The following is a 21,263-nucleotide window of genomic DNA, read 5'->3' as shown; positions in this document are numbered from 1 at the left end:
GTGATGCATCTAACAACAATGATCAGGGGAGGAAACCCCCCCCCCCCCAGAATGACGTCATTGTGGCGGACCACATTGGAATAATGAATGCACACATGCACAGATGAACGCCCATCAAACTTTTGAGGATGGAACGGATGACGATGCCGATGATGCGGACCAGACCGAACTAGTAGGTGCATTCAATGCAATTGTTGGCTCTATTTCTAAGCCCTTAGCGGGAACCAGTGCTGGTATCCGCAAGAAGAAGGACCCATGTCCAATCGCCAAGAAAGGAAAAAAGAAGGCGAATGAGAGGACTCCTCCTCATCAAGAGAGGACCTTAATGTTCGTTGACATGAAGGTAAATGGCAAGCCCATTCGGGCAATGATAGACACGGGTGCTACCCACAACTACTTAGCCTTGACTCAGGTGGGGTGCCTTGGACTAGTTGTAGGAAATGGCAAAGGTCGTGTGAAGGCTATCAACTCACCACCTCATCCAGTGGGTAGAATAGCCAAAGAAGTACTAGTGAAGCTTGGCCCTTATGAAGGAAAGTTCAACCTGCGCGTAGTGATCATAGATGAATTCGAGTTAATAGTGGGGTTAGAATTCCTGAGACAGACCAACACCATGCCCGCACTGTATGCGGATATGCTACTGATGGTGGGAGCAAATGGGGCCAAGCCCTGCATTATTCCGTGCATGCCCATGAAGATGAACACCGAGAACATCTCGGCCTTGCAGTTGAAGAAGGGGGTCAAAAGACATGAACCCACGTTCCTGGCTACCCTATGCATGGAAGATATAGAATGCTCCTCGGGTCCCATTCCTGCACCTGTGAAGGAGTTACTACTAGAATTTGAAGACATAATGCCACAAGACATGCCAAAGAGACTCCCGCCTAGGCGCACTGTGGACCATGCGATTGAGTTGGTGCCAGGTGCGAAGCCACCTGCCCAGGCGCCATACAGAATGTCACAACCCGAACTCACCGAGCTTCAGAGACAATTGACGGAAATGCTAGACACAAGAATCATCGTTCCCTCCAAGTCCCCATACGGATCCCCTGTGCTATTCCAAAAAAAACATGATGGCCGTTTACGACTTTGTGTGGATTATCGGGCTCTGAACAATATCACAGTGAAGAACAAGTACCCTATTCCGCTAATGGCAGATTTGTTCGACAAACTGGGTGGTGCGACGGTGTTCACCAAAATAGACCTGAGGACGGGTTATTGGCAAGTTCGGATTACAGAGGGTGATGAACACAAGACGACCTGCATGACGAGATATGGGTTGTTCGACTTCCTGGTTATGCCATTCGGCTTGACTAATGCGTCAGCCATATTTTGCAGCCTAATGAACCAAGTCTTCCGAGAATACATTGACGAATTTGTCGTGGTATATTTGGATGATATTGTGGTATATAGACAGATATTGGAAGAACACTTGGAGCATTTGCGGAAGGTCCTAGCCCGATTGCGGGAGCACGAACTATATGCGAAGCTATCCAAGTGATCCTTTGCTCAAAAACAAATTGACTTCCTCGGACATGTCATCGAGGAAGGGCAGATCAAGATGGACCAACAGAAGATTCAGGCCATCACAGAATGGTCGCCGCCTAAGGATATCCACGCCTTGAGGTCGTTCCTTGGCCTATGTAACTTCTATCGGCGTTTTGTGAAAAGTTACTCCCTTATTGCAGTGCCACTGGCAGAACTTCTCAAAAAGGTCACACCCTGGGATTGGGGTCCCAAGCGAGCAGAGGCCTTCAACGCATTGAAAATGGCCATGTCCAGTAGCCCTGTCTTGGCTCTCCCTGACTTGGCCAAGCCATTCGAGGTACAAACGGATGCCTCCGACTATGCACTTGGTGGAGTCTTGCTACAAGAAGGGCATCCCGTAGCATACGAGAGCCGGAAACTGAAAGATGCAGAGCGACGCTATGCCGCCCACGAAAAAGAATTATTGGTTGTCGTTCATTGCTTACGCCTTTGGAGGCATTATCTACTGGGAACCCCGTTTGTGGTCAAGACAGACAACACATTTGTTAGCCATTTCATGACCCAGCCAAAGCTGAATGGTTGACATGCTAGGTGACAGGAACTCTTAGCGGAATTTCACTTCAGCCTGGAGTACCGAAGTGGGAAGACTAATCATGTTGCTGATGTGCTCAGTCGGAGGGCTGATCTAGTATCGGTGTGCATACTCGCCGCCCTAAAGGGAAGCGAAGTAACAACCACCATAAAAGACCAGATACAGGATCTACTCATCAAGAATCCCGCGTGCACACTATTTGGTTGATTTGGTAGGACAAGGCAAGACTCGCCAGTTCTACACACGGGATGGTTTCCTGAAAGTGAAAGGGAACCGACTTTATATTCCTAACGGAGGGGATCTCCGAAGGACTCTTTTGGTGGAATGCCACGATACTTCCGATCATCCCGGTAAGGAACGCACCATGTCATTGCTTCGTTGTGTATATTATTGGCCTCAAATGATCGACGACGTCGCTCAATATGTGAAGACTTATTTAGTATGCCAGAAGGACAAGTCAGACCGCTTGACGCAGGCAGGACTCTTGGAACCACTAGTTGTCCCAAAAAGACCTTGGGAAAGTGTTTCTGTGGACTTCATCACCGGATTGCCCAAGGTCGGAGATCTCATGACTATCTTGGTTGTGCTGGATCGGTTTTCCAAGTATGCTACCTTTATAGCATCCCCACAATATATATCAGGAGAAGATACAGCTCGACTCTTATTCTCTCATGTCGTCAAATATTGGAGCTTGCCTAAAGACATCGTTAGTGATCGCGACTCACGCTTCACTAGCAAATTTTGGACCCAACTTTTAAGTGCCTCGGGTCAAAATTGAGTCATAGCTCAAGTTTTCATCCGCAATCTGATGGCCAGACGGAGCGATTCAATGGCATGCTAGAGGAATATCTCCGGCACTTTGTAACCGGATCGTAGAAGAACTGGGTGAAGCTTTTGGATGCTGCCCAACTGTGTTTCAATTCACAAAAGAGCTCAAGTACCAACAAAAGCGCTTTTGAAATTGTTACCGGACAGCAACCGCTACTTCCACATACTGTGAACGCACCAAACATGTCAAAATCTCCTCGAGCCGCTAACTTCTCAAAAGAATGGAAGCAAAATTTGGAGACAGTGCGGAGTTATCTTGTCAAAGCCCAAAAGCGGATGAAGAGGCATATTGATCATAATCACCGCTTTGTTGAATATCAAGTGGGAGACAAAGTGATGGTCAAAATCCCAAAGCGGTACTTGTTTGCAGGGGTCCATGACCCTCGCCTATTGCAAAAATACATTGGACCCTTGTTCATTGAAAAATGCATTGGGAAAGTTGCATACCGGGTGGATACCCCAGCTTGGTGAAAAATCCATCCTGTTTTCCATGTCAGTCTCCTGAAACCTTTTCGGGAAGATATAGAGGATCCTTCACGAAGCCAAATTGATTAATTATGAGTAATATAATATATATTTATGGTTTTACACATTTGTTTGACTAGTTTTGGAGAGACGAGCATCAGTTTGAGGTGTTTGAGAGGTGTTGGGGCGGGTCATGGAACTTTAGAGCGAGGTAAGTCTCTTGTCTAACCTTGTGAGGGGGAAAGTACCCCTATGTGATATTTATTGTTATGTGTAACTAGTTGTGGGTGCTACGTACGCACAAGGCGACGATAGTCCGTACGTAGCTAAATCATGTTTATGTCCGAATAGACTTAGGAATTTATCATGTAATAATTGAATTATTTAAACTCGTTCTGCTGGCTTAATTAATTAAAGTTATTACTGAATTTGATTTAGAAATAAATATATGTATACTTGGCTGAGCCTTAACACTTTGAGTTGTGGGAGAGTTATTTGAGAAACGGAAAAGAATATATTCATTTTGTACTCATGTACTGTATTGTAAGCACATGTCTCATAATCCGGTAACTTCCTTCCTTTCTAGTGGAGCAGGCTGAACGCCTCGGTAGTATAATGGATGCATATATTATTCGTGCCGCACGACCCTCGGCAATATACATATTATTCTGGATTGGGCCGAATGACCTCGACAAAATCGTGCGTTATGTCATGGGCGGCTTTCTAGCCCCATGACCCCTTGGATGCACCCCGTGGCGTCCTGGCAAGCCTCACAACGCCTAACGCCACGGTCGGCCCCGTGGTCTCGGCAACTCCAAGTGACAAGCGCGCATATGCCGTTGTCGCCCCACCGATAGCCATTACCAGCGCCCAGCCACATGCAGATGCCAACAGCGTCGCGCGCGTAGACAACGCCGCGTGCGCCGACCCTGATGCTAAAGACAAAGTTGCTGCCAATAGACTTGTTTCTATTTTGTAGAAGACTAAGTCCTTTTCATTGTAAATATAGAATAGTTTTACTGCATTTTCTTTTAGTGTGCTTTTACAGCCTATTTAGCTCAAGTCATGTAACTTTGGTTTATTTTTTTTAAGCATTATTAAGGGGGATCAAGCAATCAAACTTTCTAGTAAGCAAATAATTCTTTGTACTGGTGTCTCTCCCCCTAATACCGTGTTATTTTTCTGTAATAGCTTTCATTCAATGCAATCAAGCTTTCTTTCATTCTCAATTCTCTTTTCTGCTCTCTTTCAATTGCTCATGACATTGGTTTTCCCGTACGGCACTGACAATCTAGTTTAGCGTACGGAGGGGACCTCAGTTGGCAGACAAAAAACGTACTGGCATCGGTTGCTTAGCCTTACGTCGTCCTTCCAAGGAACTTTAGGAAGGCGCCGCGTAGCAGTTATATCGCTAGTAGTCCGAATATTCACGAGATAAATCTTCCATTGATGCCCGACATTTTATGCTATTCCTTGTTTATTTGGTATTGACGCTTGGTATTTTCTGAGCTATTAAGGTAGAATACAAGATCGAAAAATTTATACTTTAAAAGAAATAATTGAAAAATTATGAAATTACAGATTTACTCCACTATTGATGTGCACTTCATAATGAATTATCATATTATTTATTTGGACCTCTAGTAAGTATTGATGTCGAGTCTCCGTCACTACTTCTCCGGGGTTAAGCTAGATACTTACTGGGTACGCGTTGGTTTGCGTACTCATGCTGCACTTCTGCACTAAATGTGCAGGATTTGACAAGTTATTTGGTGATCATCTTGGCGTGTAGGCGCATTTGTTGAGGAGACATTACGTGAGTTGCAACTCAGGCTACGCATCGTAGTCCACCGAATCTCCACCGTACTATTTATTTTATCATGTTTTATTTACATTCTAGAAAGATGTTATATTGTTATTGTACTCCTTAGAAAATGTTCATGTACTTGTGACACCGAGTTTTGGGGTTACTACGGGTTGTTCGTTATTGTAGTTGTGTAAATATTATCATTTACCCTGTAAATTCCATTTCATACGATTTAATTAAGAAAATTATAATTTCAAAATATTAAAATGAGTAATTAAGTTGATCAATTACCATTGGCTTGCCTGATGACGGCGTTAGGCGCCGCCATGACATTTAATGTATTTTGGGTAGTGACCATCGACAATTAGAATATCATATTAGACATATCTCTCGGAGGGTGGGGACTTAAAACCAATTATATCCTACTACTTAAATATTAAATAAACACTATTAGCGCTAAATTAAGAAGGACCCACTCAACAAAAGAAAAAGGAACCACTGCGAAAAAACAGGACGCAAATCCCAAGTAGATCCGACGGTTCATTTAACATCGCCGTGTACGTGTATGTGTACACGGCGAAACCCTGTCTCTTCATCTAAAATTCTTGAATCTCCCTTTCCTTTTACTTCGTTAAATTCTTCACTATATACTCTTTTAAGCTCCATTTTTGTTTTTCCTTTCTGCTTCACACTTTTCTCTTTTTGCATGGCGAATCCTAATATTGTAATTAAGCAAGAAGTTGTGGAAGGGTTTATGAAGAAGAAGCCGCCGGCGGTTTCTTCACCGGCGACTCAATCGGTGTTTATTGACCTAAGCAGTAGTGACGACTCTGACTCCGATTCGGACGGTTTTGTTGGCAGTAATAGGCCGAAGAAGAAAAGGAAGAGTGTGGAGGATGTGAATTTCCCTTTGCCGTTGGGATTTTTGGATCCTTTGCCTCCGCCTAAGGAACCCCCGTTGCCGTTACCGGCTCCGCCGCTTAATGGAAGCAATATTAAGGAGTTAGGTTCTTCTTCGGAGAGTAAGCAATTTTGGAAGGCTGGAGATTATGAAGGGGCTTCTTCTTCTACATCCGGAATATCTTCAGGTTTATTATTCAGCAAATCCTACGCACTGTATTCTTCAGAAATTTGGGATTTTATTATTGTCAATTTCATACGCCCTCAGAAATTTCACTTTGTTGTTGCTATATTTATTCTTGTTCATAATTCGTGCATGCCAGCAATTATGTGCTCTTCTCTTTTCATTTTGTGTTAACTGTTTGTTTGTGCATTTTGGTGGATTATTATAGCTTAAATTTGTGTGTTTGGGGGGGGGGGGGGGGGTGAATTCGATTTTCACAATCTTGTTGAGTATGGGGTAATGGGTGGAGCTATGAGTAGTAGTTCGGAGCCTTAAGATTGTAATTTTTTGGTGGATTATTGTAGCTTAAATTGGGTGAATGAATTCGATTTTCTTAATCTTGTTGAATATTGGGGAAGTATGGGTAGTAGCTTGGTGCCTTAATGATTGCTTATTTATGTGGTAAGTTACTTAAGTTTCTATAAAAGAATTCCTTTTTTTTCTCTTCAGTCAGCAGAATGTTTCAAAAGATGTCTATTAGTAAAACTTTGTCTTGGTAATGCATTCTTTTCAAGGATATTGCATGTTCCCTTTTTGGGCTCTTGTAGTTGAGAGGATTATTTTAGCTTGAGGGTGTAACATAATTTTTTAATATTGTAGGTGGTATAGATCACGTCAGAGTTCATCCCAAATTCCTACACTCCAACGCCACCAGTCATAAGTGGGCACTTGGAGGTAAATTATTACTTGACCATAATATTTTTAGGTTATTACATACCCTTACGGTTTTTGCCTTTTTGATTTCATCTTTTCTGATCATATCTAGTCTGCAGCTTTTGCAGAGCTTTTGGATAATGCATTGGACGAGGTATACTTTTTGGCATAATACGCTAGTGTCTTTGTTGCCACTTCACATACCATTTTAAGTTCACCTTTCTTTGATTAGGTCATTAATGGAGCAACATATGCGAACATTGATATGGTCAAAAACAAAAAAGATGGAAGCAGAATGCTTCTGATTGAAGGTATTCAACTTTACTGGATTTGTTTGCTTTTTAACATGGATGCTAGAACTATTCTTCCCCTACAAGTGAGTTTGCCCAGAGTTGGCTCCAATTGTCCACAGCTACCCTTCCTCCTCTCTTCCCTTTTAAGTCTTTATTATGTCAAATAAGAACACTATCCTTTTATTTTTTTTCTTCCGTTTTCCTTTAACATATTGGGATTGGTAAAGAGAAGAATGGTTATGTTTCACTTATCTTTAATCCATGTGATTCAATAAAGAGGACATCGATTTTGTGTTCAATGTCTATTTTGAGAAGAAGAAATCTCAATGTTAGTTCCCAGGAAAACATGGCCCAACCATGGAGTTTGCTATTAGATGCTTTATTTAAAAACTATGGATAGGTTATGCTTCATGGTAGTAGGAGCTATAATCTGGCCTAACCTTTCCCCTAACCACCCTTAAATATCATTTCTTGAGCTTTTCTGAAGTCCTCATATCTTTTATGATCTAAACCTCTCTTTTGATCGACTATATACGCTGTCATCTTCTTCTTTTCACTTTGTTTTGTGAGACTGTTGTTTTTTTCCATCTTGCCCATTCTTCTACAGATAATGGTGGTGGAATGGATCCTGATAAAATGAGGCATTGCATGTCACTGGGATATTCTGTGAAAAGTAAAGTGGCAGATACTATTGGACAGTGTGAGTTTTAACTGAGATGTTTTTTTAAGTATCGGTAGTTTCTGTTCAGTTGTTTAGATTACCAGTAATGTTTACCTCACCATATAAATTATATTTGAGCTTTTGTATAGATGGAAATGGATTCAAGACAAGTACCATGAGGCTTGGAGCTGATGTGATTGTCTTCTCTCGTTCTGGTGGAAAACCAGGGAAAAGGTTGTTACTTCTACCTCCTTTTACTGGTCTTCATTTTTCAGTTTGGCTGGTATAAATTTGGAAACTGGCCAAGGCATGCATGATACTGGAGTTTCACACATGATCTTCTTGTCGTAACTCGTGTATTGTTTTCTCTGTATTTATCAGCACATTATGTGTTTGGTTTCATATGTGCAATGTTTTCTTCTGATATTATCTGCAGCTTCATACATTGTTTAGATGATCACTGCTCTATGGTTCTTAGTAAAGGTATTCCTAGTTGGCAAGGAGTAGGGCACCAATGTTACATTTAGAGTCATGGCATCCTGCCCTTTATCAGTTATAAAGGGGGAACAACTCCCTCTTATTATGTGAAATCATTGCCTAGGTTAAAATCTAGGTATGGCAATGTAGCAGGAAAATGAAGATCTCCTTTTACCCTACCTCCCATGGGGCAGGTAGAAGATGGGATTTGGGGGGGGGGGGGGTGTTCGGGGCCAACATGTGAGAAGTAAATTTGTGAAGTTCTGTTGGTAGAGGGAGGGTAACATGATAGTGCAACTTTGACTCCATCGATCTGGTGCTTGATTTTGCGAAGAGTCAAGTGCTGAATTTTCATCCACTTTCGCCCTATCGATTGAACAACCTCCCCCCCCCCCCCCAAAAAAAAAAAAACAAACCCAAATCTAGAAAAAATTAAGAAAGAGTATTAGTGGAGGGGTATGCATGTGGTGGTTGCAGACTTACGCCGATCTTATCAATTTGAAGTTTCATGTCACTGAGAGGGTTTAATTTTTCCATGCTCTGCTTTAGTTTGTTGCCTCAGATGATGGGAAGTTTGGATCAGTTAGGTGCTACTTTGTGGCTACAATTATATGATGTGGTACTACTGCTCTAGCATAGCGCCTCCATATACTTAAAACTACCACTTATGTTAGGACCAACAGGAGATAACTAGGAATCCAGGTGTCTAAACTGGTAGCCCAGAGCGGTGGCTAGTTAGCTATTATGCTATAAAACTGTGTACAATCAAGTATCCATGTGGGTATGTTTAGTTTTTAGCTAGTTTTCAGTGTTTTGAAAGATGTGCATGAAGTAACCATGCCTGGTCAATGTGGGTACATTAAGGAAAATGAAGACTCTGTGTAACACAGGTTTGTTATATCCCAGAGAATGACATGCTCCCATGGAGTTATGATCTCTTAGTTTCTCATTTACCTCTGTAAGCTAGTGATGTCTGATCTCAAATTTTGCAGTCTCTTGTGCTGTCTCCCACTCTTGTAGTTGCGAACATTCATCCCTTCGACCGTTGTTCTCTCTTTATTCTTTTGGTGTTTCAGTACACCTATTTACTCGGGTATTATCTTTTGCTTTCAGCCCCACACAGAGCATTGGATTGTTGTCCTACACTTTTCTGCGAAGCACTGGAATGGAAGACATCGTTGTTCCCATGGTAAGCATGCTGAATATTTTAGAAATTTCCATTGTATTGTGATCTTATGGTATACATGTGGATCTGGTGTCCCTGTCCTTGGCAAATTGCTGAGTGAAATGCTTCTATTGCGATTCACTAGTCAGAATCCAGTTAATCAACTCTTTGCCCCTATTTTCATGTTAGACGTCTAAACCTTAAGTAAACAAGCTCGCGCTTTATACGGAGTTATGTTGTTGATGTGAACTTTATATTAAGTGTCTGCATTCTAACTTAAACTTGATAACATGTTTTTGGACTTGCTAATAGGTATCCTGATCTTACTTTTTGCCTTGATAGTGGTTCTTGCATTTCATTTTGCAGACCTCTATTTATAAGTCCTACCAAAGAGGGAGCACTAGTTCCCTTCATGAGTATGATTTTTGTAATCCTTCATGGATATTACTGACTTTAGATGTGATGCACAATCCCTTATATTGATTTTTGTTTTCTTGCTGGTGTGACAGCTTGACTACGAGAAAAGAGAAGGGTGGGACAAGATAATACGATCATCTACTAGCGACTGGGATAAGAATCTCGAAACCATAATTGAGTGGTCCCCTTTTTCAAGTGAAGCCGATCTTCGTAGACAGGTAAATCTTCAAAATTACTCCCCCTCCCACAATCCCCCAAAAAAGAGAGTAGTATTTTAAATCCTTCCGCTATTGTTAAACTAGTTATGAAAGATCTTATAAGGAGAAAATGAGAAGATATAAGCTGTGATGAAAGGTTAAATTACTAAGTGCACAGCTGTAAAGATTTGCAAAAGTTCGTGTATACCTTGATCCCAGTATTGAATGAACATACAATCTCACCCCCAAAATGAATTCAGCTGTCATAATATTAAATTTAGCATACAAATTCTAGCCTCTCAAGTGTGTTCAACTTGGCTCAGCCTGTGTGCAACCCTATTGTGAAGTTTATTTGTGTGGGTTGAACTTAATGAACTATTCCATGCCTATAAAGTTGAATACTTTTGGTTTATCTGCTAACCATTCAACTTTTGCTCTACATATGCTGCAGTTTAATCCGATGAAAGGTCAGGGCACTCGGATTATAGTATACAATTTGTGGGAGGATGATCAAGGACTATTGGAGCTAGATTTTGATGCCGATCCACATGTACCCCTTTAATATTCTTTAGTTGTTGCCCGTTTCTCTGCCTTACTTTATGTGCTATCAAATGATTCTTAGTTTTCGAGTGACATGTTACTTTCGTTTTCTCCTTCTTTAGTTGTTGCTCGTTTCTCTACCTTACTTAACGTGCTGTCACATGATTCTTAATGTTCGAGTGACATGCTACTTTCATTCTCTCCTTCAGGATATTCAAATTAGAGGAGTCAACCGTGATGAGAAGAGCATACAGATGGCTAAACAGTATCCAAACTCCAGGCATTTCTTGACGTATAGGCATTCGCTAAGGGTAAGTGAGTTCATAATTGTTTTGCCATGTGTTAGTGGTGGCCTTGTTACGTCTAACCTGGTTGTTTGAGTTTTCATGTTACTTCGAGGTTCTGTGGGGAAATTAATTAGTTCTTGTTGATTCTTTAATCCTATATGAAGGGCGCTTAAATTGATCTCTAGCTATAAAATGTACACTGCTAGTGCCCAGGTGGATAATATCTGCAAAAAGAGGTTGTCTTGACAGCAGTTCTACTTTCCGGCTTGGAATGTGGGGGTTTATGTGCTCCTGGAACCAAGGAGCAGTTGCACTATCAAGTGGGCATTACGCCTTTCCCCATATTGACCAAGGCTATCAAGAGTGACTATGGTCTAACCTAAATATTCCATGCGCGTCTTGGTGTTAAATGTCATCCTCACATTTTGGATCAAAAGTAGTTGTAGACCAGATTTTTCCTCGTATACTCTCAGAACAACCTTAACTAATTATTTTCAAGTTTGATATTAAATGCAGGTGCTTAAAGTACGTGTATGATACTTTTTCTTAGAAAGTAATTTTGTTTTTATCACGTGTTCTCTTGGATTTTCAGAGCTATGCGTCAATTCTATACCTAAGAATTCCTCCTGCATTTCGAATTATTCTGCGCGGTAAAGATGTTGAGCACCATAACATAGTAAATGATATGATGATGACCCAAGAGATCACATATCGCCCTATGCCTGGTGCAGATGGAGTACCCAAGGATTCCAACGTAATGTCTTTGAATGCTAACTCTATTTGGATTTTTTTTTTCAGTCCTCAATCTTGTTCTCATTCATTGTCATTTTGGTGCTTGTAGATGGTGGCTACTGTGAAAATTGGGTTTGTAAAGGATGCAAAAGCTCATATTGATGTTCAAGGGTTTAATGTCTATCACAAAAATCGACTTATTAAGGTTTATCCTCTTTTCGGAAGTGCAAATGTTTTTAGTGAACTGTGATGATTGTTGTAGTTGTTGATAATGTCTTTCTGACTATGTGATGGAATGCTTTCTCCAGTACCTTTGTCTATGTGGGGATCTGCAGTAGCAGATCCATTCTTGATGAGATATGTAACTTGATATTTTACCTTATCCTGCAATGAAATAATTTTGTTGTTTCCAAAACCTGCAATCTGCTAATCCACAAAGCACAATTTCTCATTCTTATAGTCCAACTTTTGTTAAAAATGGTATGATTGATTTTATGTAGTCTTTCCCTATTGACAATAAGAGATGCTTAGTTTGGAGCTATTGCATGGCAGAACATTCTGCATTTTGTGATTTAGTGATCTGTACTAAAGTTTCCTTATGATGTTAGCCATTTTGGAGTCTTTGGCATGCTCCTGGAAGTGACGGTCGTGGCGTTATAGGTCTGCTATTTTATCTCAAGATTCTTTCTTTTGTAGGTTTGCCTACTTAAAGTGCTTATTGTTTTGTAACATTTGATGGCAGGTGTCTTAGAAGCCAATTTCGTTGAACCAGCTCATGACAAGCAAGGGTTTGAGCGTACAACAGTTCTTTCAAGACTTGAATCTCGATTAGTGCAGATGCAAAAAACTTACTGGTGTGTTCTGTTTGTCTCTGTGTTGTCCTTTTCCAGAGTTTCATATACTTAGTATACTCCGTTTTCCTTTCCAGGTCAACTTTATGTCACAAAATTGGCTATGCTCCTAGGCGGAATAAGAAAGCTTTTGAAGGAGGTATGCTTGATGTATTTCTTTCCTATCTTGATTTTTCTTTTTCTTCTTCGTCAATACTTAAGACAACCTTTAATAAGGTTTGGCGCTTTGCCTGGGGACTTGTGTTCATGTTTTTTCATAGTAATCTCTATCTCAAAGAAGATACTGCTTCAGTTAATTAGGTTTAATGCTTTTTCTGCAGATATTTGTTTCCTTTACTTTTAATATCTCAGTTTGAGAATATGATCTTGCTTTCTGATTATATCTAGTTTCTGATTATAACAGACGATAAGTACATACTTATTTTTTTAAACAGAGACTTCTCCTGGCTATCATTCTTCAGCATCTCAATCGAAACATAAAAGTTCAGGAAAGTTATCTGAGAAGAGTAATGGCTTTGGACATCTAAATGGCAAGCATGATAGCAAAGCCAGAAGATCTGGAAATAAACCAAGTTCTTTTGAGCCATCCTCAACTTCTGCTGAAGATGACAGCGATGAAAATGACCTTCCAAATCAACCAGGTGGACATCAGAAGTATAATAATGGAAAAGATGGCTCTCAGGCTATGCATTCACCGCCAGGCTTTGGACAAAGAGATGCTGAGAAAGTATGTTCACCTGGTGGAAGCTTCAAGCGAGTTACTAGAAATTCAAGAAAGGTTACATCTGATCTATGTACCCTTTTAAGCTCCAAACATTGTTCCGGTTGTCTTAGTTTCTGGCACTGCTTAAGCTCTCTTTGATGATGGAATTGTCTCCATTTAGCAATATATGCCAGAGTATAATGTTAAATTACTGCAGATATAGCCAGTGTGCTCTTTAAAACGTTCTCTGATACATTCCCGTATGTCTTGATGAAAGTTTTGAAGCTACTCAGGAGATTCTATCAGTCGCTACAATAGACTCTGTGTTTAGTTAATTTTTTGGGCAGGGAGATGGGGTGGGTTTGGCCCAAATTTTTGAGCACCTAATTTCACTCATCAACTTTTGAAGGTTTTCATTGTGGAAAATTACTCTTCTTAGAATTCATTGTCATGGAGAGTTGGAGCAGATGGTGGGATTGATAAATTTGGTTATTTGGTCCTATAGGGAGACGCTGATAAGAATGACGACGTGCTGCCAGATACTCTCACGGAGTCGCTAGAGCAGTTAAAAGAAGAGAATCGTGAGCTTAAAGAAAGGTGCTGGTCCTGCAAGCTTTACATAAGTATTAAACCATTTTGTGTAGTATTTTAGGCTCAAATTCACTGTCAAAATGTTTATTTATTCAACAGGCTGCGAAAGAAAGAGGAAGAGATTTTAGGTGATCTGTTGCGTGATTTGCAGCATGAAAGAGAGAGATCCAAATCACTTGAAGCTCAGGTTAGATGAGATTTTCATGTTTATTACTTACCAAAATAGCTGCATTTCTCTGCATGAAAGCTGCAGTGTTTTTGCTGGAGTAGCTAGTTATTTATAGTAGGTGTTGATGTGAGAAAGACTGGGAATCAATTTTTTTCCTTCCGAGGAGACGTTAGGATAGCATTATGTTTATGCTCCTTACTGGGAACTGGAAATATGACCTCAAGGTCCTTGGACCTTTCCTTAGTTCCTGCTAGTGAATCTATGTATGTTCAATTTGTTTTAGTAATAGTAAGGTTGAAACTCTATTAGACTGGATTTTGATGGATTCTTTAATGAAACTGAAATACTTCTGCTCCATGTTCAGCTGCAGGAGGCAAAAACAAAAGTAGAGGAACTTAACAAGGAACAGGAAAGTTTGATTGACATATTCACGGAGGAGAGACAACGCCGCGACCTAGAGGAGGAGAACTTGAGAAAGAAGTTGAAGGTGAACTTCTTCGCTCAACTTTTTGCATCTTTGCTTTAGAAAAGTGAATAGTCAAACAATCTTCTTGGTTTGCTTTCAGGATGCATCAAATACTACGCAAGAGCTTCATGAGAAGGTGCGGGGTTTGGAGAAGACGAGGTCTGCCAAAGGTAGGTAGATTAAATCTAGGAAAGGATGGACTCTGTCTTAGTTGCCCAATGCTGTATATATAATGGGTGTGCCTTAGCACCAAAATTCGTAGAAACATCACCTTGGTGCAAATGCCTTAGCCTAACTGCAGTTCCACGCTCTTGAGCTACTGGTACTGCTCACTTTCCTCGATGTTTTTGTTGTCTTATCCAGTGTGGTAGTTCACTTTTCAGAGTGAACTGGGATTCTCAACTACTGTTAGAAACTGAACCCCTCTCATCTTCTTAGCTTCAGCAAGTTCTAGAATTAGCATTTTGTGTTTCCTTACAAGGTTAGGGGGAATATCAATGCCAAATTTTGTCACAAGATGCGCAATTGGAGTGTAAATATTCTAGAAAATGACAGGCTCATTGCCCTGTAATTTAATGCGATGTTAGTGGCACTCTTGATTGCTATCCAACAACTTTGTAGAAATTGCCGTTCAAGCCCCTTACCCCTTCTGCCCATTGTTGTTGTCTTCAATGATCCGTTTGAGGGCATAATTTGTCTAGAATCAGACAAAGTTCTAGATTGTATGTTCTTTACCTGAATTGTCACCTTCGCTTTTCGAGAATGATATTTGTACTACTTTGACCATAGTTTCTAACGTAGTTTGTGTAGTTTTAGGACGAAGAATTTTCATGTTGTAGCGTTACTTATTTCTTTGTCCAATTCAAAAGATTCTAAGTTTTCTTTGCGACATAAATGTACCTTCTTTATCCGAGTTTTAAGGTATATTAAGTTGCTGCTCTGTTCTGGATGCCACATTTGTGCATGATCAATTTGGTAATGTTCCTTAGCTGGTAAGGGTTAGTACTTCTAAAAAAAAAAAATATATTTAGATACAACACAAAACAAAATGGCACTTGCCAGTTTTTTTAACTGAAAGAGAATTTTGATATTATTGTCAAACGGCGACCATTTTTGTAAGAAAAATTGTAAACCGCATAGGGGGCTTAAATTATGGAATGGAGGGGAGTACAATTGTTATTCAGATGTGACTTTTAACTAAAGGTCTGTTCCTCAATTTCCTCAGACTCCAAATACTCATTAGATGTAATCTTTTCTTGTACTCTCATTCGAAGGTTTTAGTTGCAACTGGTTGCCGGCAGGCTGGATCAAATTTGGTCCCATTACATCCAAGTTTGAAAGAGATTATTCATTCTTTATTTTTTCGCTTTAGAAAAGGTACTACTTCGTGCCGGTTTATTGTCGTCGCAAAGATTACTTTTCTTTGGCGATTTGCAAATTTTAGACGTGCTGCTTTGCTATTGTTATTAATTTCTCATATCTAACTAACCAGTCTGCGTACACTAATTATTGCGCCAACCTCGTTGCATTATCCAGCCTACGATTGGTGGTTGGTACACGGATATTAGTCCGAGTTTTCTTCTAATAGATGTAACTTTCATTGGTTAAATTTGACAGTGATCCATTTCAAGGTTGTCATCCCAAGTTTTCTACAAGTAAAACAAAACATGAAGAATATTATAATTGGGATCTTAAAAATTTTCTAAAACTGCAAAACTTAATTAAAAGTGCGTCTGCCCCAAATCAAATCCAGAATTTAACTTTCGAATTGTCAAGATGAACAACAATGAATAAGTGACACCGTCAAAGTAGACAGGTAATGCATGTATACTGTTTTAAGCTTTTTAAAAATGAATCGCACGTCAAAATCCACATTCAACACATAATATTATGAAATCTTAGGATGTGAATATCGAATTGAAAATCAGTGATTTCATCAAAAGTGCAATTGTCAAGCCAAAAAAAACGAGATTGCAGGACATTCATCTTGCGCATGTTTACTGCTCAACCACTCAAAAGAGTTGTATACTTTACATTTAAAACCCAGAAATTACTGCTACAATATATTTTCCTCAGTAGGTCACTCTGATATGAACAAAATGTCAGAGCATCCCAAAACAAGATTTCCTATGGAGTCAGAGAAAGGCAATCCACAATCAGTCAGCACTCAGCATGGCCACAACCTTCAAAAGCAATTGTCTAAAGCCCAAAAAAAAAGAACAATAGGAATCCCCTAAAGGCCAAGAGCTCTGTTAAATCATGTGTTTTTGCTTTTAAGAAGTGTTAGTGTATGTTATTAGACTCAGCAAGAAAGTATCATCATCATCAGCATATAACGGAGGAAACTGAAAGTGGGTAACGAAAAGTGTTGGCATATTGGAAGGAAATAGTATGTCCATTGATAAGGGGCTTCCCATCATTGACGAGACAATCGTCAAAGTGTAGGCGCTTGAATATGCGAGGGTTAATAAGGCGAGCAGAGCTGAACCAGCCACATTTGAGATGGATGCCTCTGATATCACAGCCAGAGACACAGACATTCATAATCTCCACTGTATATGTTGGTATTCCACTTGGTAGAGGTGCTGTGGGTCCTTGATTTATCACTATATCTGTTTTTGAACACTTGTCACCCCATATTCTGTTAGTTTCCACTTGGTTACCTGCAACAAAAGGCAATTGCAGATACAGACAAGTCAGCAAAATAAACCAGCACCAGCAGACCTATCCTTTGTCCTTTTCCAACTAGTTGCTTTATTGTTTCCTTTTTTCCCATCAATCCGGGGTCGGGTTTGGCCCATGAACTTGAGTTTTGGATTTTTTAATGGAGGGGCATTAAAGAGCTATGAGCGTTAATCCGTGTAATAAATGACATTTGTTATAAGTTTAACTTACATTTATTTCACATAATCCAAAATGTATTTACATGCAAGCCTCCATAATAAATGAGATTTTTAATTTTAGAAAATAAAACATGTTACTTGCTTTATTAGGTAAAAAGTGAGTCGATAGAATAAAAGTTCACTTTTGAGTTTTGATGGATAGTATTTCCTCCATCCAAGTTTACCTCCACTATACTAAGTGGGCGTTTGGACATAAAAATTGTAAAATTATAAAAAAAAATGAAATTTTTTTCCAAGTGAAAATGGTATTTGAAAACTAGAGTTGTGTTTGGACATGAATATAATTTTGGGTTGTTTTTGAAGTTTTGTCAGTGATCTGAGTGAATTTTGAAAAATAACTTTTTGGAACTTTTTAAATTTTCGAAAATTTTCAAAATTCATCTTCAAGTAAAAATTTGAAAATTTATGGCCAAATCATTGATTTCGGGAAAAAAATAAAAAAATTTCAAAAAAAGGTGAAATTTTTCTTACGTCCAATCGGGCTCTAAAAATAGATACCCACTTTTACTTGTCTAATTTAGAAATTCAAAGAACAATTTACCATTTTATACCTATTTTACCCTTCTTATTAAGTACTCCTATGACTTAATTCCAATTCATTTTTCAACATATAACAAATAGAGGTAATATAATAAAATTACTATATTACTTGTGTGTCTAGTCAACATTGGACAAGTAAACTTGGACGGAGAAAATATTAGTTAAATTCATTTATAATTCACGAGCCCTATTGGGGCCTAAATCATAAATTGTCAACTTTAAGATATCAATGGGGCATAGGGCATTTTTCAAGACAAATTAAGCTTTTTTGTGATTTTGATTGAAATCGAACAGGCGGAGAAAATGACAGAACAATCAAAAAAGGCTGAATATAGGGAATTGAGGCATTTGAATTAAGTTCTCTTTAAGTATCTTAAATGGCAGGACAGCTATGTGCACGTGAACCACAGAGCAAAATACACCATTATGAGCAAATTTGTAGAGCAGTGATAGAAGGCAAGAGCAGCCAAATATTCTTTTAATACCATGCAGATTGGAAACACTAGCTTATCATTTTTATTTTTTTCTATCTGGATAAAATAAATGCTGTTTCAACTTTCGAAAGTCAAAAGAATCGTTTGGAAAGTGATATTACATATCTGGCACGAGACATGAACTTTTAACCAGCAGAAAATTAGAAAGATACTGAACTAGTAGTAGTTTCCTAAATTATGATAAATTGCATGCGAATTTTAACATGTAACTACAGCAGAAACTAAAGCAAACGAGTAAGTATGCTTTCATATACTTTTGTCCTCTTCTCCTTTTTGCCCTTACAATTAGTAGTAGTTTAAACCTTTTCTTTAATTTTTGGGCGACTATGAGAAATATTTGTATTTTTTGGTGTATAAGACCAATAGAGACATGAGAAAACAAAAACTGACGTGCGCCACCTACACAGCAAAAATTGTACAGTAAACCTGAGCAAACAGGAGGCAGCTGCCTGCTTGCTATGCTGTCTAGGGTCGTACCTTAAAGCAAAAAAAAAAATGGCAGATTTTGTAGACCGAAATTAAAATTTCAAATTCATTTTTGTTTGTGAGTTATACTACTAGCAATTTTTTGGACTAACCTTGTTTAAGAAGCTTGCGATGAGGACCAAAATTTGTGCTCCCAGTGACAGCTGAATTTACTTCCGCCATGAAATTAAGACCAATTGGTTTGCCTGCAATTAGAAACGTAAGATGAACAGTAAAGAAAAATCAATGACGATAAATAACATAGCCGTAGCCCTCTACAAAACTTAATGTGCATAATTTTACAGTTGAAATGGAGAGATGAAAAGGACGAAAAAGCTATTGAATAATGGGGGAAGAGCGTCGTGTGCTAATAAACAATAGAAAAGCAGACCTAACAAATGGAGTAATTAAGTGCAATCTCATTCATTGAAAACCGACACCCATACATACACACAACTCCTGCTCTCTCTCTCTCTCTCTCCACATGAACGGTGTGCATGTGGTTGTTCATATAAGTAACTAATTATTTCTCTTCGTAAATTCAATGAATACACACCTGTAAAAAACTCCGGTCCAATGATTAAGAGAAGGAAGAAGAACGCGAACACGGCGGAGGTCAAACCGATTCTGATTCGCCGTTTCAATGATTGATGAGAGCTCATGATCGTGGAATCGAATCAACAAATATATTTAATATAATCCCTCCCGAACTCAGGCAAAATTAACAGTACTGTTGTATACTATGCTTCCACGAAATGGAGGAAGTTTCGAGCCGAGTTACTGAGTCGAATCGGTGGTCTAGCTGAGAACGGAACTTTACACGGAGATTCAAAGTTGAACTGTTGAATCAGCTGAAAATCTGTCTTTGACTGAATCACACAGAGAAAAGAAAAAAGTGATATGAGAGATGCGCTGAAATGACTTGATAAACTCTGCTACATAAAAAAAGTACGAGTTGACATAAAGCAAATATATAAACATATTTTCGAGAAGTGAGAATATACATGAAAAGTGCTATAAAGCCATAGATCAAATCAGTATAAGCGCCGAACAACAGTAAGAAGAAGACTAGAAAAAAGAGAGAGACAAACAAGGCCGATAAGCATTTGACTAATAGAAGATGAAAAAAGGCAGACTCACGAGCGTACTTTTAATATTGCAGAAAGCGTAGCCTAAAATGGCGAAATCGACGGCGATGTGCTTTCCGCTCCCAAAAGGCGAAAATAGAAAAGCTCAGGTCAGAGTCATAATGTCTCGAACTCCTCTCCAACTCATCAGTAAAGGAAATTTTCCCGACACTTTGCTATTTTTTCTCCGGGAATCAAACAACTTGATATTTTCAATATTTTTTCGTAAAAACACACGTAGAGATTCAATAAATACATTGATGAGAAGGCAGAAACAAGCAAAATGGCAAAAAAGTTAAGAGCATTCAGATTTTTAAAAAACGAAAAGGAAAAGGTGGAATGAACAGAGACAACATGTGCAGAGTTGCAAAAGCACTGAAGCAGTGAAAGCAAATACGCTTTTTCTGAAACTCAAAGAGACAAATAACACAGCGAGAAAGAAAAACGCCAGAAGTACCAAAACAGTGCAAGCAAAAAAAAAAAAAAAAACCAACATATATTTATATGTATTGTTGCAATGAATACATTAATGAATGCCATGTGTGCTCGAGATTTCTCACCTCCTTTCGTTGATCACACACGTACGGTACTTTTGAGAGAGCTCGACGCAGCGCACTGCACAGTACTGTAAACTGCAGACAGAGAGATAGTGGAAAGAGCCCTACAGAGAGAGAGGAGAGAGAATTTACGAGTGAAAGAATTGAGAATGAATAAAGGAATCTGGGGTTTTCGATTGAATTGTCGCAAGCGGAATGTTTCTGGATAGAGAAAGAAGATAAATCGGCATTAAATGCCATTGCAGCTCCATGTTTAACTCCGGTTAAATGAAGTTCCCACGCGCAGTTCAGCCCTGGTTAGGACTGACCAACCTCTACCCAATTTTTCCCCTCCAATTACAAAGATTAAAGACTACTTACTAGTACTAGTTGTATACTTATATCTCCTCTTTTTAGTTATGTTTTTTGTGTGGATTTAAGTTATGGTATAAATTGATAACGTAACAAATTTTATATTAGTGCAATTTAGTAGTATGTGATAGTATATTAGTTATTATCAGGTTATCAGTCACGGTTGAAACATAAAATTTTAAAAATTATTTATGATTACCTTATAGAAGTGATTTGATTGTGTGAGTATATTTTACATTCTTAACACATAAAATATAATAGGTGTTTGGACATAAATTTGGTTGAAGCTTGAAAAATAAATTCTAGAATTGTATTAAAAA

The 21,263-nt window shown here is 39.0% G+C and overlaps 2 protein-coding genes across 2 annotated transcripts; one reads left to right on the top strand and one right to left on the bottom strand.

Annotated features, from left to right (window-relative positions):
- The first annotated feature begins 5,694 nt into the window (after positions 1 to 5,694).
- Positions 5,695 to 15,116, top strand: LOC107787985 (protein MICRORCHIDIA 7). Its single transcript, XM_016609618.2, has 20 exons — positions 5,695 to 6,268; positions 6,904 to 6,978; positions 7,077 to 7,111; positions 7,190 to 7,268; positions 7,858 to 7,950; positions 8,061 to 8,145; positions 9,502 to 9,577; positions 10,063 to 10,188; positions 10,619 to 10,717; positions 10,917 to 11,018; positions 11,587 to 11,748; positions 11,836 to 11,931; positions 12,335 to 12,386; positions 12,469 to 12,580; positions 12,655 to 12,716; positions 13,012 to 13,355; positions 13,786 to 13,877; positions 13,971 to 14,058; positions 14,405 to 14,527; positions 14,607 to 15,116. Exons 1-20 carry the CDS (start codon positions 5,746 to 5,748, stop codon positions 14,682 to 14,684), a joined length of 2,502 nt encoding a protein of 833 aa, XP_016465104.1. The 5' UTR covers positions 5,695 to 5,745; the 3' UTR covers positions 14,685 to 15,116.
- Positions 15,117 to 16,462: 1,346 nt separating this feature from the next.
- On the bottom strand, positions 16,463 to 20,908 carry LOC107787981 (protein TAPETUM DETERMINANT 1-like). The gene is made up of 4 exons (XM_075251152.1): positions 20,596 to 20,908; positions 19,465 to 19,777; positions 19,022 to 19,114; positions 16,463 to 17,169 (listed from the first exon to the last, which is right to left on the bottom strand). The coding sequence occupies exons 2-4, from the start codon at positions 19,568 to 19,570 to the stop codon at positions 16,832 to 16,834; spliced, it is 537 nt and encodes a 178-aa protein (XP_075107253.1). The 5' UTR covers positions 19,571 to 19,777; positions 20,596 to 20,908; the 3' UTR covers positions 16,463 to 16,831.
- Positions 20,909 to 21,263: the final 355 nt, after the last annotated feature.

Source organism: Nicotiana tabacum, chromosome 4 (genome assembly GCF_000715075.1).
Source record: "Nicotiana tabacum cultivar K326 chromosome 4, ASM71507v2, whole genome shotgun sequence".
Taxonomy (NCBI): Eukaryota; Viridiplantae; Streptophyta; class Magnoliopsida; order Solanales; family Solanaceae; genus Nicotiana; species Nicotiana tabacum.
Note: the sequence above shows the minus strand (reverse complement) of the source record. Positions and strands in the feature narration are given on the sequence as shown.

Excerpts from the sequence above, each read along its gene's own strand:
- LOC107787985 (XM_016609618.2), top strand. The coding sequence starts at position 5,746 with ATGTGTACACGGCGAAACCCTGTCTCTTCATCTAAAATTCTTGAATCT. Across the intron at positions 6,269-6,903 it reads TACATCCGGAATATCTTCAG|GTGGTATAGATCACGTCAGA; the intron begins GTTTATTATTCA and ends TTAATATTGTAG. Across the intron at positions 14,059-14,404 it reads CCAAATCACTTGAAGCTCAG|CTGCAGGAGGCAAAAACAAA; the intron begins GTTAGATGAGAT and ends CTCCATGTTCAG.
- LOC107787981 (XM_075251152.1), bottom strand. The coding sequence starts at position 19,570 with ATGAGCTCTCATCAATCATTGAAACGGCGAATCAGAATCGGTTTGACC. Across the intron at positions 19,115-19,464 it reads TGGACCGGAGTTTTTTACAG|GCAAACCAATTGGTCTTAAT; the intron begins GTGTGTATTCAT and ends TTCTAATTGCAG. Across the intron at positions 17,170-19,021 it reads TCGCAAGCTTCTTAAACAAG|GTAACCAAGTGGAAACTAAC; the intron begins GTTAGTCCAAAA and ends CTTTTGTTGCAG.